The following is a 12,088-nucleotide window of genomic DNA, read 5'->3' as shown; positions in this document are numbered from 1 at the left end:
GAAATGTGTTTGAACTTTGAAGTAGAATTTGATAAAAAAAAAAAAAAAAGGTTAAAGTATTAAGAAAAGTTTTGGTTTTGTGCATTTAAAAAAATTGTTTTGGCGGCCATTTTTAAAATGTCCACCATTTTGAAAATTATTTAATAGTTCGAAATGGTGATAGCATTAGTCTGAAATGATTTCGTGTGTTGTGTTTTCTCTAAAAAGATAAAGTTTCAAATTTCCTTGCTTTGTTTTTTTAAAATTTGTGCAATTTATAGCATCTGTCCGCCATTTTGAAAATTTCCGCCATTTTGTATTTTTCAGAGTGGGTCCATAGCCTTAATTGACCACCATATACATGTTAACCTTTGTGCAAAGTTTCATGCTTTTATCATCAAACCCACAATTCTTTTGAAAATATGCACGAATCAGCTGGACTAGACCAAAGGGCAGAGTACAGCCGAAGTCCACCCATGGGTTTCCAACACGGCGAGAAAATCTGGTACCCAGAGGTGTGTTAACCTCAAGCCAATGATGAAAAACAAACACACAGCAAAACGCACAGTAAAACTCAGTTTAAAAGAAGTCCGACTCCAATGTCAGAAAAGATGACAAAAATAACTAAGCAAAAATTGTGATTTCGAATTTCAAATTTATGGTTTTGGATTGCAAGACTTCTACGACTTACCTAAATCTGATGTAATGTAATTCCTAGTTACTAATGAAAGGTTTCTCTTTGTCTATTTCCTTAAACTACAATTAAAATTCAAAATATTGTCATTTCACAGAGGGACTGCAATCTGCTGTATTTATCCGACTGTGTTTACTGAGATTAATGACTAAATGAATTATTTCCGTAAATCATCAAATCATCATGTGACATTTCTCCGGAGCTTACGTTCTAATAGTTGTGTTGTTGGTCAAACATAATTATGTGCGTACACATATACTTTTTTATTAATATGGCTTTACATGTTTTACACTTAAATCTTTTTTTCATGATAAAAGTTTCATTTCAAACCAAAACCAACCGTTGATACAAAAAGACCCAATACGGTAATGGAGAATAGAGCAGATACTATAAAAGTACGTAACTGTGATATAATTGATAACGTGACAACATTTCAACAATGACCTATTGACGTTGAAGGCATTAACTAAAGATTATTCTTATTCTATTCAAACAAAACTTATACTTTATAAAAGGCGCCGAAAAAACTTCAACTGTTTTGGTTTTATTCATCCTTATCTTTCAAATATTCGGCTTTGGACGTTATACGTAGAAAACAAAAACATATGACATCTGATCTTTCTCCATATTCCAATATTGTTTTTAACTTTGAGGGTTTTTCTTAATTTTCATATACAATGCTCACAATCACAACATGCAGAGAGAGTAAAAAATAGGGCAGTGAGTCATTTACCGTTGTAAATTTCTGCTCCTTTTTTATCTTAGAAAATAGCAGAGCTTGAGCATCGGTTTCGTTTCCCTAAACACATTCTTCTTGTATTCCTATAATCTTAGGCAAAAGGTTATAATTGTAAAGATATAGATACATTTTTCTTTTAAGTTGTCTTGGCCGGCGGGGGGATGGAGCGAGTTGTTTTTAAACACGTTTTCAACTACTTACAACGAAATAAACTAGTATATGTATATGATTATAAATTATGTTATAGAATTATCAATATTTAATCAGCAATTATAAATTTTATCTGTATTTCGGTTCACTAAAAAATCAAGTAATAGTAGTACTTTCTTTCTGTGACTTTTCTTATTCTTTCGATAAAATTTGAAATCAAAATTAGTTACATGAAATCAAGTTTTAAAAATGTTTGATGACCAGTTAGTAAATAAGTTGCTTGTGCCTTTGGAGTTTCAGCTGGTGATCCACATTGTTCTGTATCAAGATAATTTTTGATTGTCTTTATAATTGATTTTGCAGAATTCTTCTCTCGATACGTTGCAGCTCTCTGTCATTATAATCGTGATTAGAAACACATAAAATCAGCTAAAGGTCACTACCTGAGTGAGCTAATCGATTTGTCTGCGAAATAGTGAATGACTTCCATGTTTAATTGAAAAAATGTATAAGTTTCCGGTTTTCATAAACAATTAGATGTAATGTCTAACCGGGACACTAATAATGTTTGAAAGAAAAAACAAATTACAATGTTTTAAGATAAAAGATAATTAACATCTATTAAATTGTTCCTTTTAAAATCGTTACACGAAGATGACTGCTGTACCCATATTTTGACTATTTTTTTTATTATGTCTGTTTAGTTCACGTGAGAGGTTTAGAGCGTTAAAACCATGTTTAATCCACCATTTTCTCATTTGAAAATGCCTGTACCAAGTCAGGAATATGTCAGTACTTGTCCATTCATTTTTGATGTGTTTTGTCATGTGCCGTCTGATGCTTGATCCGTTTCTGTGTGTGTTACATTCTAGTGTTGTGTCGTTGTTTTCCTCTTATATTAAATGCGTTTCCCTCGGTTTTAGTTTGTTACCCCGATTTTATTTTATTTTTTGTTTTGATTTATTAGTTTTGAACAGCGGTATACTACTGTTGCCTTTATTATGGACTTTCCATTTGGATTCTCCTCTGAGTTCAGTATTTTTGTGATTTTACTTTTTAGCATGTTTAAATGCAAAAGTAATGCCACTATACACGCTGCAAACAATTCAAGAAATGCTTATTTTGGCTAATAATTGTTCACGCGTTTCTTCTAAGAATGGACTCATCAGTGGTTTTAACGACTAAAACAATTGTGTAAATAAAGAGCATCACACATTTTTGTTTTTAAATTAGCAAAATATGGACGATACCACCAAAAAACAAGATTTTATAATGATTTAACTGTCACGAACGGTACCTTTACAGAACATGACCGTATGCAACCGGGTGAAAACGTTTTAACATTCTGCAGATATACTTGGTATACAATACTAATTCAAAATGCATAAAAAGGAGTGATGCTGGAAGATCTAAAAAGTAAAATAACAAAAATACCGAACTTCAAGCAAAATTCAAAACAAAAGGCCCATTATCAAATGATAAAATCAAATTCCCAAACAATAAAAAAACAGAAAACAAAAGCCATATTCCTGATATATAAGATAGCTTTTAAAGTCTTGATTTAAAATGAATCTGGATAAACAAAAAAAAACTTCAATAAAACTGTATGCGTATATATTCTAAAACATGATGAATGCAAAACAAAACTATCTTAATTAATTACTTTTTATTCACTAACTAGACCCAAACTCTAAGTTTATTTAAGTGTTGGTTTGATTAATTACTATATAGTTCAACATTTCTAATTTTGAATCCATACTGAATAGTAGAATGGATTTGAACCGACCTCAAAACGACTACAGATTCTTTAATGATAAGTTGATAAATTGCATGTGTTTCAACATTTTAAAACTATTTGACATTTGTTCATGCTTATTATTTATTTTGCAAGAAATCAATGTCTCTGAATTATTCATCTGCTCATTTTTAGAAGTTGACTTTTTGTGAACAGTTTAATACTATGAAATACGACAAGCATTCATATACATTCCATACATTGAACTTTTTTCTCGGGATACTTCATCCGTTGATGTACAATTTGACCGTGTGGTATAGGCATATAAAGATACATTTAACAATGTTAAAAACTGTGCATAAAGGTAAATTATAAAAAATACAAATTATTCAGTCTCTTAGAAATCATCCAAGGATTTTGCTGCTTCTTTGCAAAATGGATGCAATTTGGTTCAGTAACGTAAAATACATTATCAATTTACAAAATTCCTCCACATCCTATTCGATGTGGCTTTCCAACTATGTTTATTCGAGCATCGTTGATGAGTCTTAGTCAGACAAATGCACGTCTGGCATAGCAAAATTTAAGTTTTTGAAAGTTCCTTTGTCCCGTTCTTAAAAAGTTCACCTTATCATTCAGTGCGTAGATTAGATCTCAAATAAAGTTTAAGTTGAAAACTGTCAAGTACATTTATAAAAAGGAATTTAAACTCCACCAATAACTATAATAAACACAAACTTGCGTATGCGCAACTAAAAGATAAAATAAATTGGTGCATAGTTCAACGATTCGTCAAAATTCGTTTTTAAAATGTGTTGTACATGGAGGTAATGGCATACTACATTTAGCCTGTATTAACTTAGAAATAGTCATGGTTGTTGTTCTTTGACCATCATGTTGTAAGAAAGCCACTACATTACACTTAGCCTAGTCAAAATTTTACCAGTTCTGAAAAAAATGACAAAACTTGAAAAACATTTATAGGGTTGCATCTGAAACTTGATAACTTTTTATTTGCTTAACATTAATGACAAGTGTGTGTATTAAGTTTTACCATTCGATAATACATAAAGTCGCTTGGCTTCAAAAATGTAAATTACAATTTTTTTCAACAACAAAAAAATCTCACAAACAGGCTATGAAATTTTTATGGAAATTCATGCTTCCAAAATGTCGTATGTGAATTTGAACATTTTTGTAAATGGTCGTTAGATGAACACTTTAAAAAAAAATCTGAATTACCCTTAAACTATCACAAATATAAAGAAATATATGTGTATTTGATTCCCAAATTCGTTATAGAACAATGTTCAATAGATATAGGAAGATGTTGTGTGAGTGCCAATGAGACAACTCTCAATCCATATAACAATTTATAAAAGTAAACCATTATAGGCCAATGTACCGTCTTCAACACGGAGCCTTGGCTCACACCGAACAAAAAACTATAAAGGGCCCCGAAATTACTAGTGTAAAACCATTCAAACGAGAAAACCAACGGTCTAATCTATATAAAAAACGAAAAACGCGAAACACGTATAAATCACATAAACAAACGACAACTACTGTACATTGGATTCCTAACTTAGGACAGTTGCAAACATTTGTAGCGGGGTTAAACGTTTTAATGGTACCAAACCTTTTCCCTTTTTCTGAAACAATAGCATAACATCACAACTTAGAAAAACACACGATAAAATATCAATTGGCAGGCTTAACTCATCAAAAAACGTAAATTAACACACTGTGATCGAAAAATTTGATCTGCGATATCTGAATGCAAATGCACAGTTAATAAAATATTAGGGACAGACCTTCCAGGCCAAAAAGCAAACAAACAAGTCCAAACAAAGCCATGGCAAGAAATCACTGCGAAATATTAAACCCTTCGAAAAAAATCTCTTTTGAAAAAAACGGTTTTAATGATATATACAGGTATGAAAATGAAAATTAACTTTGTTTCAAGATTACATTAAACATTTTGGAAGCCAACTTCACAAACAACTGAGACCGGCGATATGTAACGTGTCTTATTTCAAATGCTTTGAATGGTGTAATTGTATGCTATTTTGGAATATCAAAGATTTCCTCCCGCCAGGACCATTTGTGTCAAAAGGTAATTTCAGCCAGAAAAGTCATATACGACATTTTCGAAGCCCAGCGACGACAAATAGTATCACAGGAATCTTCAAAATACTAGACAATACAACAGTGACTACTTGCAGCTTAATATCATATTTTACTTGAAGTGAGTAACAATACGGTGCTGCTAGTTATGCAAGCTACGTTTACCGTTTCTGAGCACCTGAAATCACTCTCAATATTTTGTTAGGATCATGATGCTAAGTCTTTACATTGTGTATGTTACGGTTGGTGTGTTGTTGGTTCACAGATCACGTCTTCAATAAACTTGTTCGGTAAACACGATCTGTATGTGAGAAAAGCCCTTTCGAAAATAATATTTTAAATCATTCTTACCACCTTTTCAAAGATTTTTTGAAGCTTCAATTTCAGTTTCGAACCATTAAAGGCCTAATAACTTCCCCTAACTGTAATATTTTGTTGGTCATCTGTGACTTTTGAATACACTAATTTGGCATTAAAATTAGAAAGATCATATCATAGGGCACATGTGAAGTGAGTTTCAAGTTGATTGGACTTCCAACTTCATCAAAAACTACCTTGACCAAAAACTTAAACCCGAAGCGCGACGAACAGACGGAAGAACAGACAGACGGATGGACGAACGAACGGACGCACAGACCAGAAAACATAATGCCCCTCTACTTTCGTATAGGTGGGGCATAAAAACTAAATACTAAGCAAAAAGAACCCAACCAAAAATACACGAAGTGCAACTAGAAGCATTAATATAAATCTACTGTTTATTCTAACATAAAGATTGTTTTTATTAATAAAATAAAACGGGAAAGAAGACGTATCAAGTTTAAAATGTGTTTCTCTCTTGAATAGACAGACGAATCGAACATTTTCTGTATGAAACATATGGTGGCCGGTTAAGGCCATTTCGTGTTATCGCGATTTCGCCTTTCATATTATATAGAGCGAAAACCCGAAATCGCGAAGTCAAACACGCTTTTTCGCGATTTCGCGTTTTCGACTTCGCGTTTTCAACTTCGTGATTTCGCGTTTTTTAGGCGAAAACGCGAAATGGCATTAACCGGCCACCATAGAAACATCTTTTTTTTTTATGTCGGTTTGATATTTTGATATATCATATTACACATTTGGTTTCCGGACAATAACTTTAATGAATCTCTATGAAATTTTATCAGTAGGTTTAATAACACAAAAGGAAGTTTGTGATTGATTTTTGGGGTAATAATACCAAAATTTTGGAAAAAATTGAAAACAACACGTTAAATGATTTCATGCGTCCGAAGCGCTTTTCTGGATTTACTTTCATCAGGAACGCTCAAAGCCAAATATTTGAACGCCGAGGACGTGTAAGTACCGAAACAGTCAGGAATTAGGGGCTGAAAAAAGGGCTAAAAAAAGGGCCAAAAATAAGTATTTATGTAACGAAACAATTGAAGAGCTATATGACAAAAAATACCTTAAAATAAGCAAAATCCATCTACGGTAAATTTTGCCTGAGAAATTTGAAACCTTTGTTTCTTCATAGTTTCAAAATGTTAGAAATGTTTGTTATCAAACATGTCAGTTCCGAAGTACTGACTACTGAGCTGATGAAACCCTCGGGGACTGATAGTCCACCAGCAGAGGTAACGACCCAGTGCTGTAAAAAAAATAAGTTTGATAATGTCATGCGTTGGAAGCGCTTTTCTGTATTTACCATTTTCAGGTAAGTCCAGAAAAGCACTTCAACAGGCTTCATCATTTAGGGTAACTGCCCGAAACAGTTTGCAATAAGGGTCAAAAGGGTAAAAAAACAAGCATTTTCAAGTTTCCAGAAAATAACTTGTGTTTATTAAGTGTATGAACCTCTCTTAAATTGTACTACAAGGCTCCACACCACAAAGGAAGAACTAGGATTAGGTTTTGTGTAATTAATCCAAGGGAGGTTAAAGAGCTTGGGGGATTTTTTTTCAAATTTTTGGAGGGGGGGTAATTATTTTTTTTTTTTTTTTTTTACAATTTGAATTTTTATGAAATCTTCAATAGCATAGTTTTTCGCTATTGCACAGTATTGCGCAATTGCAAGCAAGAAACCTTCAATTACATAGTATTGTACAATAGCAAGAAATCTCCAATCACACAGTATTGCGCAACAGCATAGAATTGCACTATAGTAAGAAATTTTCAGTTGCACAGTATTGTGCAATAGCAAGAAATTTTCAATTACACAGTATTGCGCAACAGCATATAATTGCATAATAATTCAATTTCAATTGCTCAGTAATAATAATAATAATAATAATAATAATAATAATAATAATAATAATAATAATAATAATAATAATAATAATAATAATAATAAAAATAATAATAATAATAATAATGATAATAATATCTTTAATCAGAGAGAGTATCTCATTTGGATAACACCAATTTTCAATAAGGCTCTCTTAATACAATAATTATTACATTCAAAATAAACAATACATGTTCAATGATAATGATAAATAAAGATTAAATACAATTTAAAAACAATAAACAATTATAATATGGCATTACAGTACAAATATCATGGTAATGTTAAAAGTACATATATTTGGTGTTATGTTTAAATTCTAATACTGTATTTTTTTTTTAATATGAAGAGCATTCCATATAATGTTGGTCCATTGTACGAGAAACTAGACTTATACAACTCTGTATTTGGTTTTGGAATTGAAAACTATCTGAGGATGAAAAGCTCGTTTTGTATTTTTTTGGTTTGCAGAAGTTGATAAAGTAAGACTGGACATATATTCTGGAGCTAAGCCATGTTCTGCCTTATACACTAGTATTAATTTATGATAAAGTATTCTTTGTGTGATCGGCTCAATGTTACATTCGTGAAATAAGTCGCTGGAAGGTTTGGTGTAATCATGTTCGTCTACAATATTCTTCCTGCCTTTTTTTGCAGTTTTAGTAAACTATCATATAGAAAGTTATTACGGTTTCCCCATATCGAACAACAATAATCTAAGTGAGGTAAAACGTAAGCGTTATAATACATTTGTCTAGCTTTGTGATTTAAATATTTCTTTATCCCTTTTAGTAAAGCTTAAGAAGAGTTATCTTTTTTGATTATATAATCGATATAAGATAGAGATGCACCAATAAAAATACCTAGAACTTTGTCAATTTATAGCAAGATTATTTTTTTCTTTTGATGTAAAGGAAAGCTTCTGTTTCGAGCCAATACAATTACCATTCGTTTTAAATACATTTACAGCCTTTTTTTGTCTTTGCATCAACGAAAAATATCTTGTAAAACAGTAATAAGTTTTAATTTCCATTGTTTACAACGTCCTTAAATAACCCTAAAGATTTGATACTAATAAATGTAGATGTTTGAGATGCTTTTGAAATTTAACAAATCGAATGATTTAATTAATAATCAAAAAGCGACTGGTATATACTCATGAAGGAACAACAAAGACTCAACCACTACCATGTGTGAAAATATGTTCAAATAAGCACAGGCATACATCGAACAAATATCTGCTACTGTATATAGATCACTTTTTATAACAAAGCAGGTGAAATAAAATTAAAAGCAAGAAGTATTCTTATATTGCATATAGTGCAGATATTTGGCACTGTTTATGAGATTTGAACATAGGATTACTACTGTAGCCTTTATTTACTGTATCACGATTCCGGGCCAGTTTATGTTTTCATCACTTCTAACATCGTGAAGTAAAACGGAAGTATTAACTTATTCCAGACAATAAATTCAAATGTATCATGAAAATGTGTTGACCCCTCAACAAATAACATGTTTAACCGTTTTCATTACTTACACTCTATATGATAATAACGATATTGTTGCGTAACGAGAATTTCCAAGATTGTCTACACATTAACGATAAGTGAATGTTTTAATACAACTATTATCTAACCCAAATATAATGTTTTCATGTATACCCTACCTCATTGTAAACAATTAAGCCAAGTTTAGCTTCATTAACCATCTTGCGTAACCATGAATCCCAGTTTCGTCATCATATTTATCATTATTGATGTCCAAACCAAATATGTAAGCCATCCTAAACGGTAGAAAAGCTACATGAGCAAGTGTATGTGTTGACATTAAGTCATGCCCCATGACCTTTAGTGGGTTCAAGGTGCTGTAACAACTGACATCAACGTTGTTAACAAGAAGACGGCCAGTATATGTCAATGGAGCGTAGACTCCCGTTCCATTCACTACCTGTATTGATAATACTGTTGTCATAATAACCGTCTGACGGTCATTTGCGGTCATAAAAAAATGAAGTTTATTTCCTGGACTGACAGTGGAGGCATACTGCGGGTTTCTGTTTTTTCCAACAAATAAAATATGATCAGGGGTCAATACGAGTTCGCCAAGGTCATGATTAATTTTTAAAAATGTAAATCGACCCATCCTTAATCGATGTAACCATGCAATCAGTTCGTCTTCTACAAGATTTCCTTTGGTGTCTAATGTCATAACCTTATCACCTACTACCAGTTTTTTTATGCGTTTCATCTTTCCATTCTGTAACAGTACAACAGAATCTTCATGAAAACAATATCCTGCTTTATTTGATTTAGCAGTAGTAGCCCGGTTGTCTGCTTCTGGGGGCTGATAACTAAATTCTCCTCTCACAACTGAATTCACAACATTTTGCATGTATCTACTTTTTTCCTGGTTTACCTTAGCTGCGATAAGGTACAAAGGATAAAGCTCTAGTGAGGTCGATAAAGGAACAGGGGAATACTCCAAGGATTCTACCCATGCTTTCCAATCACTTCGATCTATATGTTTTAAAGATGTCTTGTGTGTTTCTTTGTTTCCGCCTTCCCATTTTAAAGATGTTCTATGAATGGATGATATTCCTTTCTTAATATTTCTGTGAGTGTCTAACTTAGAAAAATCATACTCTGCATATCCCTGAAGAAAAGAAAATTGTGTTGCCAACGCAAGTTGTACGTCCTCGACAGACTGTTCTTTTTCTACATTAACGTGACATGTTACAGATCCACCTATGTATTGACCAACCACGACATACATTCCCCATTTTTCAAAGAATGCTTCCCACTTTCTCACAACAATTTTATCTTTGGGGTTATCATTTGAGGGAAGATCATTTAACTCAGTTATAAATTCTTCATTCATCTGAAATGGTTTCTGAACTACAACTTGCCGAATTCTTTGTTCTACGTTGAATGATTGAATTTTTGAACTGCCTATATTGTAACCATTTCGAAAGTTCATTTGAAAGGCATTAAAGTTGATGGGTCCATCCACATGTATTTTTAAATCTCGTAATCTTTTAATTACATATTCCTTGGTATCTTCAACTGATTCAAATTTAACTTCAAATGAGGAACAGTCTTTCAACTTTACATTGGTGGGCATTCCATACTGATTACTGCTCTCTTCCATCGCCAGTGGCGACATAAAAGTTGTGGAGTCTTTCAAAATATTGTAACCTTTCCCAACATGGAGGTCTAACCCAGTAACTTGTTCATAATTCAAACCAAAAACTTCTTCTAAGACTTTTTGCATCTCTATTGTAATTCTACCAGGATACATTTTGGTCATCAATTTGTTCATTGACATGCTTTGTAGATCGCTCGTTTTAAAAATATTAAGATCACGAAATCTTACCTGAAGGATCAATATATCGTTATCAAGAGATTTCATCTGCTTCTGTTCTTTGTATTTTTCTAACATTTTACCTACCTCTGAAGTATGAACCTTAACTATCGATTCGAGCAAAACTAAATGCATAACATTGACATCGTCCATTGGAATCTCTGAGGACGACACGCTATATCCCTCCTCTACACTCTTGTCACTGCCAGGTCTAAAAGCCACTGCCAAGGCTTCGTGTCCTATTTCGTCGCTTATTCGATTCAGAATACTTTCACATGCTTGATAGAGGATTTTTGGTTGCTTTTCCCCATTAGGTAAAATAAACCAGTCGCCCTCACGTTCTAAATCGTTATCTTGTGGTAAGTTTTCTTGTACTACGATTTCAGGATTAACCCCTAAAAAAATCCGTACAAGAGCCTTAACTTCTTCTTTCTTCTTTTGTACTCTTTCCTCCCAGCGTTTTGGATTCCGGGCAATTGAAGTAGCATGTGTAAGAACTATAACAACATTTGGATTGTAGCTGTCTATAACATCGACTTTGCTTAAACCTTTCAACATTTTTGCAAAATTAGAGCTTTCTCCTTCTATTCGGTTGTCCATAATATTCTGTATTATCATCACCAAGTTTGGATAACTGTTTTTTCTTATGTTTGGATGTGATTTAAAAAACTGTTTTATTGACATTATATTTCTGGCATCCTGCATAAGACCTTCGGTATCACCGAATCCGGGGGTATCTATTATGGAAAATTTTAGATCAGGAATTCTCCATTCACTTGATACCAGCTTTAATATGTATTCAGTTGTTGAGTGAGTAACTGACTTGCTATCACCTGTTTTAGCAATATTTTTATCGAATAGATAATTGACAGTTGAGCTTTTACCAGAGCCACTCAAACCAACAAGCAACATGAACACTTGATTTGGTGATCTTTTCATTCTCATTGCAGTATCAGCCATCTTCATCGCAGGGTGACTTTTTTCTCTATGAAGCAAATCAAATAACTGTTCTTCATTTTCTGGAAGAGACAT

At 32.6% G+C, this 12,088-nt stretch overlaps 1 protein-coding gene across 1 annotated transcript; it reads right to left on the bottom strand.

Annotated features, from left to right (window-relative positions):
* Positions 1–3,230: 3,230 nt before the first annotated feature.
* LOC134710696 (uncharacterized) lies at positions 3,231–12,088 on the bottom strand. The gene is made up of 2 exons (XM_063571087.1): positions 9,363–12,088; positions 3,231–4,245 (listed from the first exon to the last, which is right to left on the bottom strand). Exon 1 carries the CDS (start codon positions 12,086–12,088, stop codon positions 9,377–9,379), a length of 2,712 nt encoding a protein of 903 aa, XP_063427157.1. The 3' UTR covers positions 3,231–4,245; positions 9,363–9,376.

Source organism: Mytilus trossulus, chromosome 3 (genome assembly GCF_036588685.1).
Source record: "Mytilus trossulus isolate FHL-02 chromosome 3, PNRI_Mtr1.1.1.hap1, whole genome shotgun sequence".
In the NCBI taxonomy this organism is placed as follows: domain Eukaryota; kingdom Metazoa; phylum Mollusca; class Bivalvia; order Mytilida; family Mytilidae; genus Mytilus; species Mytilus trossulus.
This window is presented reverse-complemented; position numbering and strand designations above follow the sequence as displayed.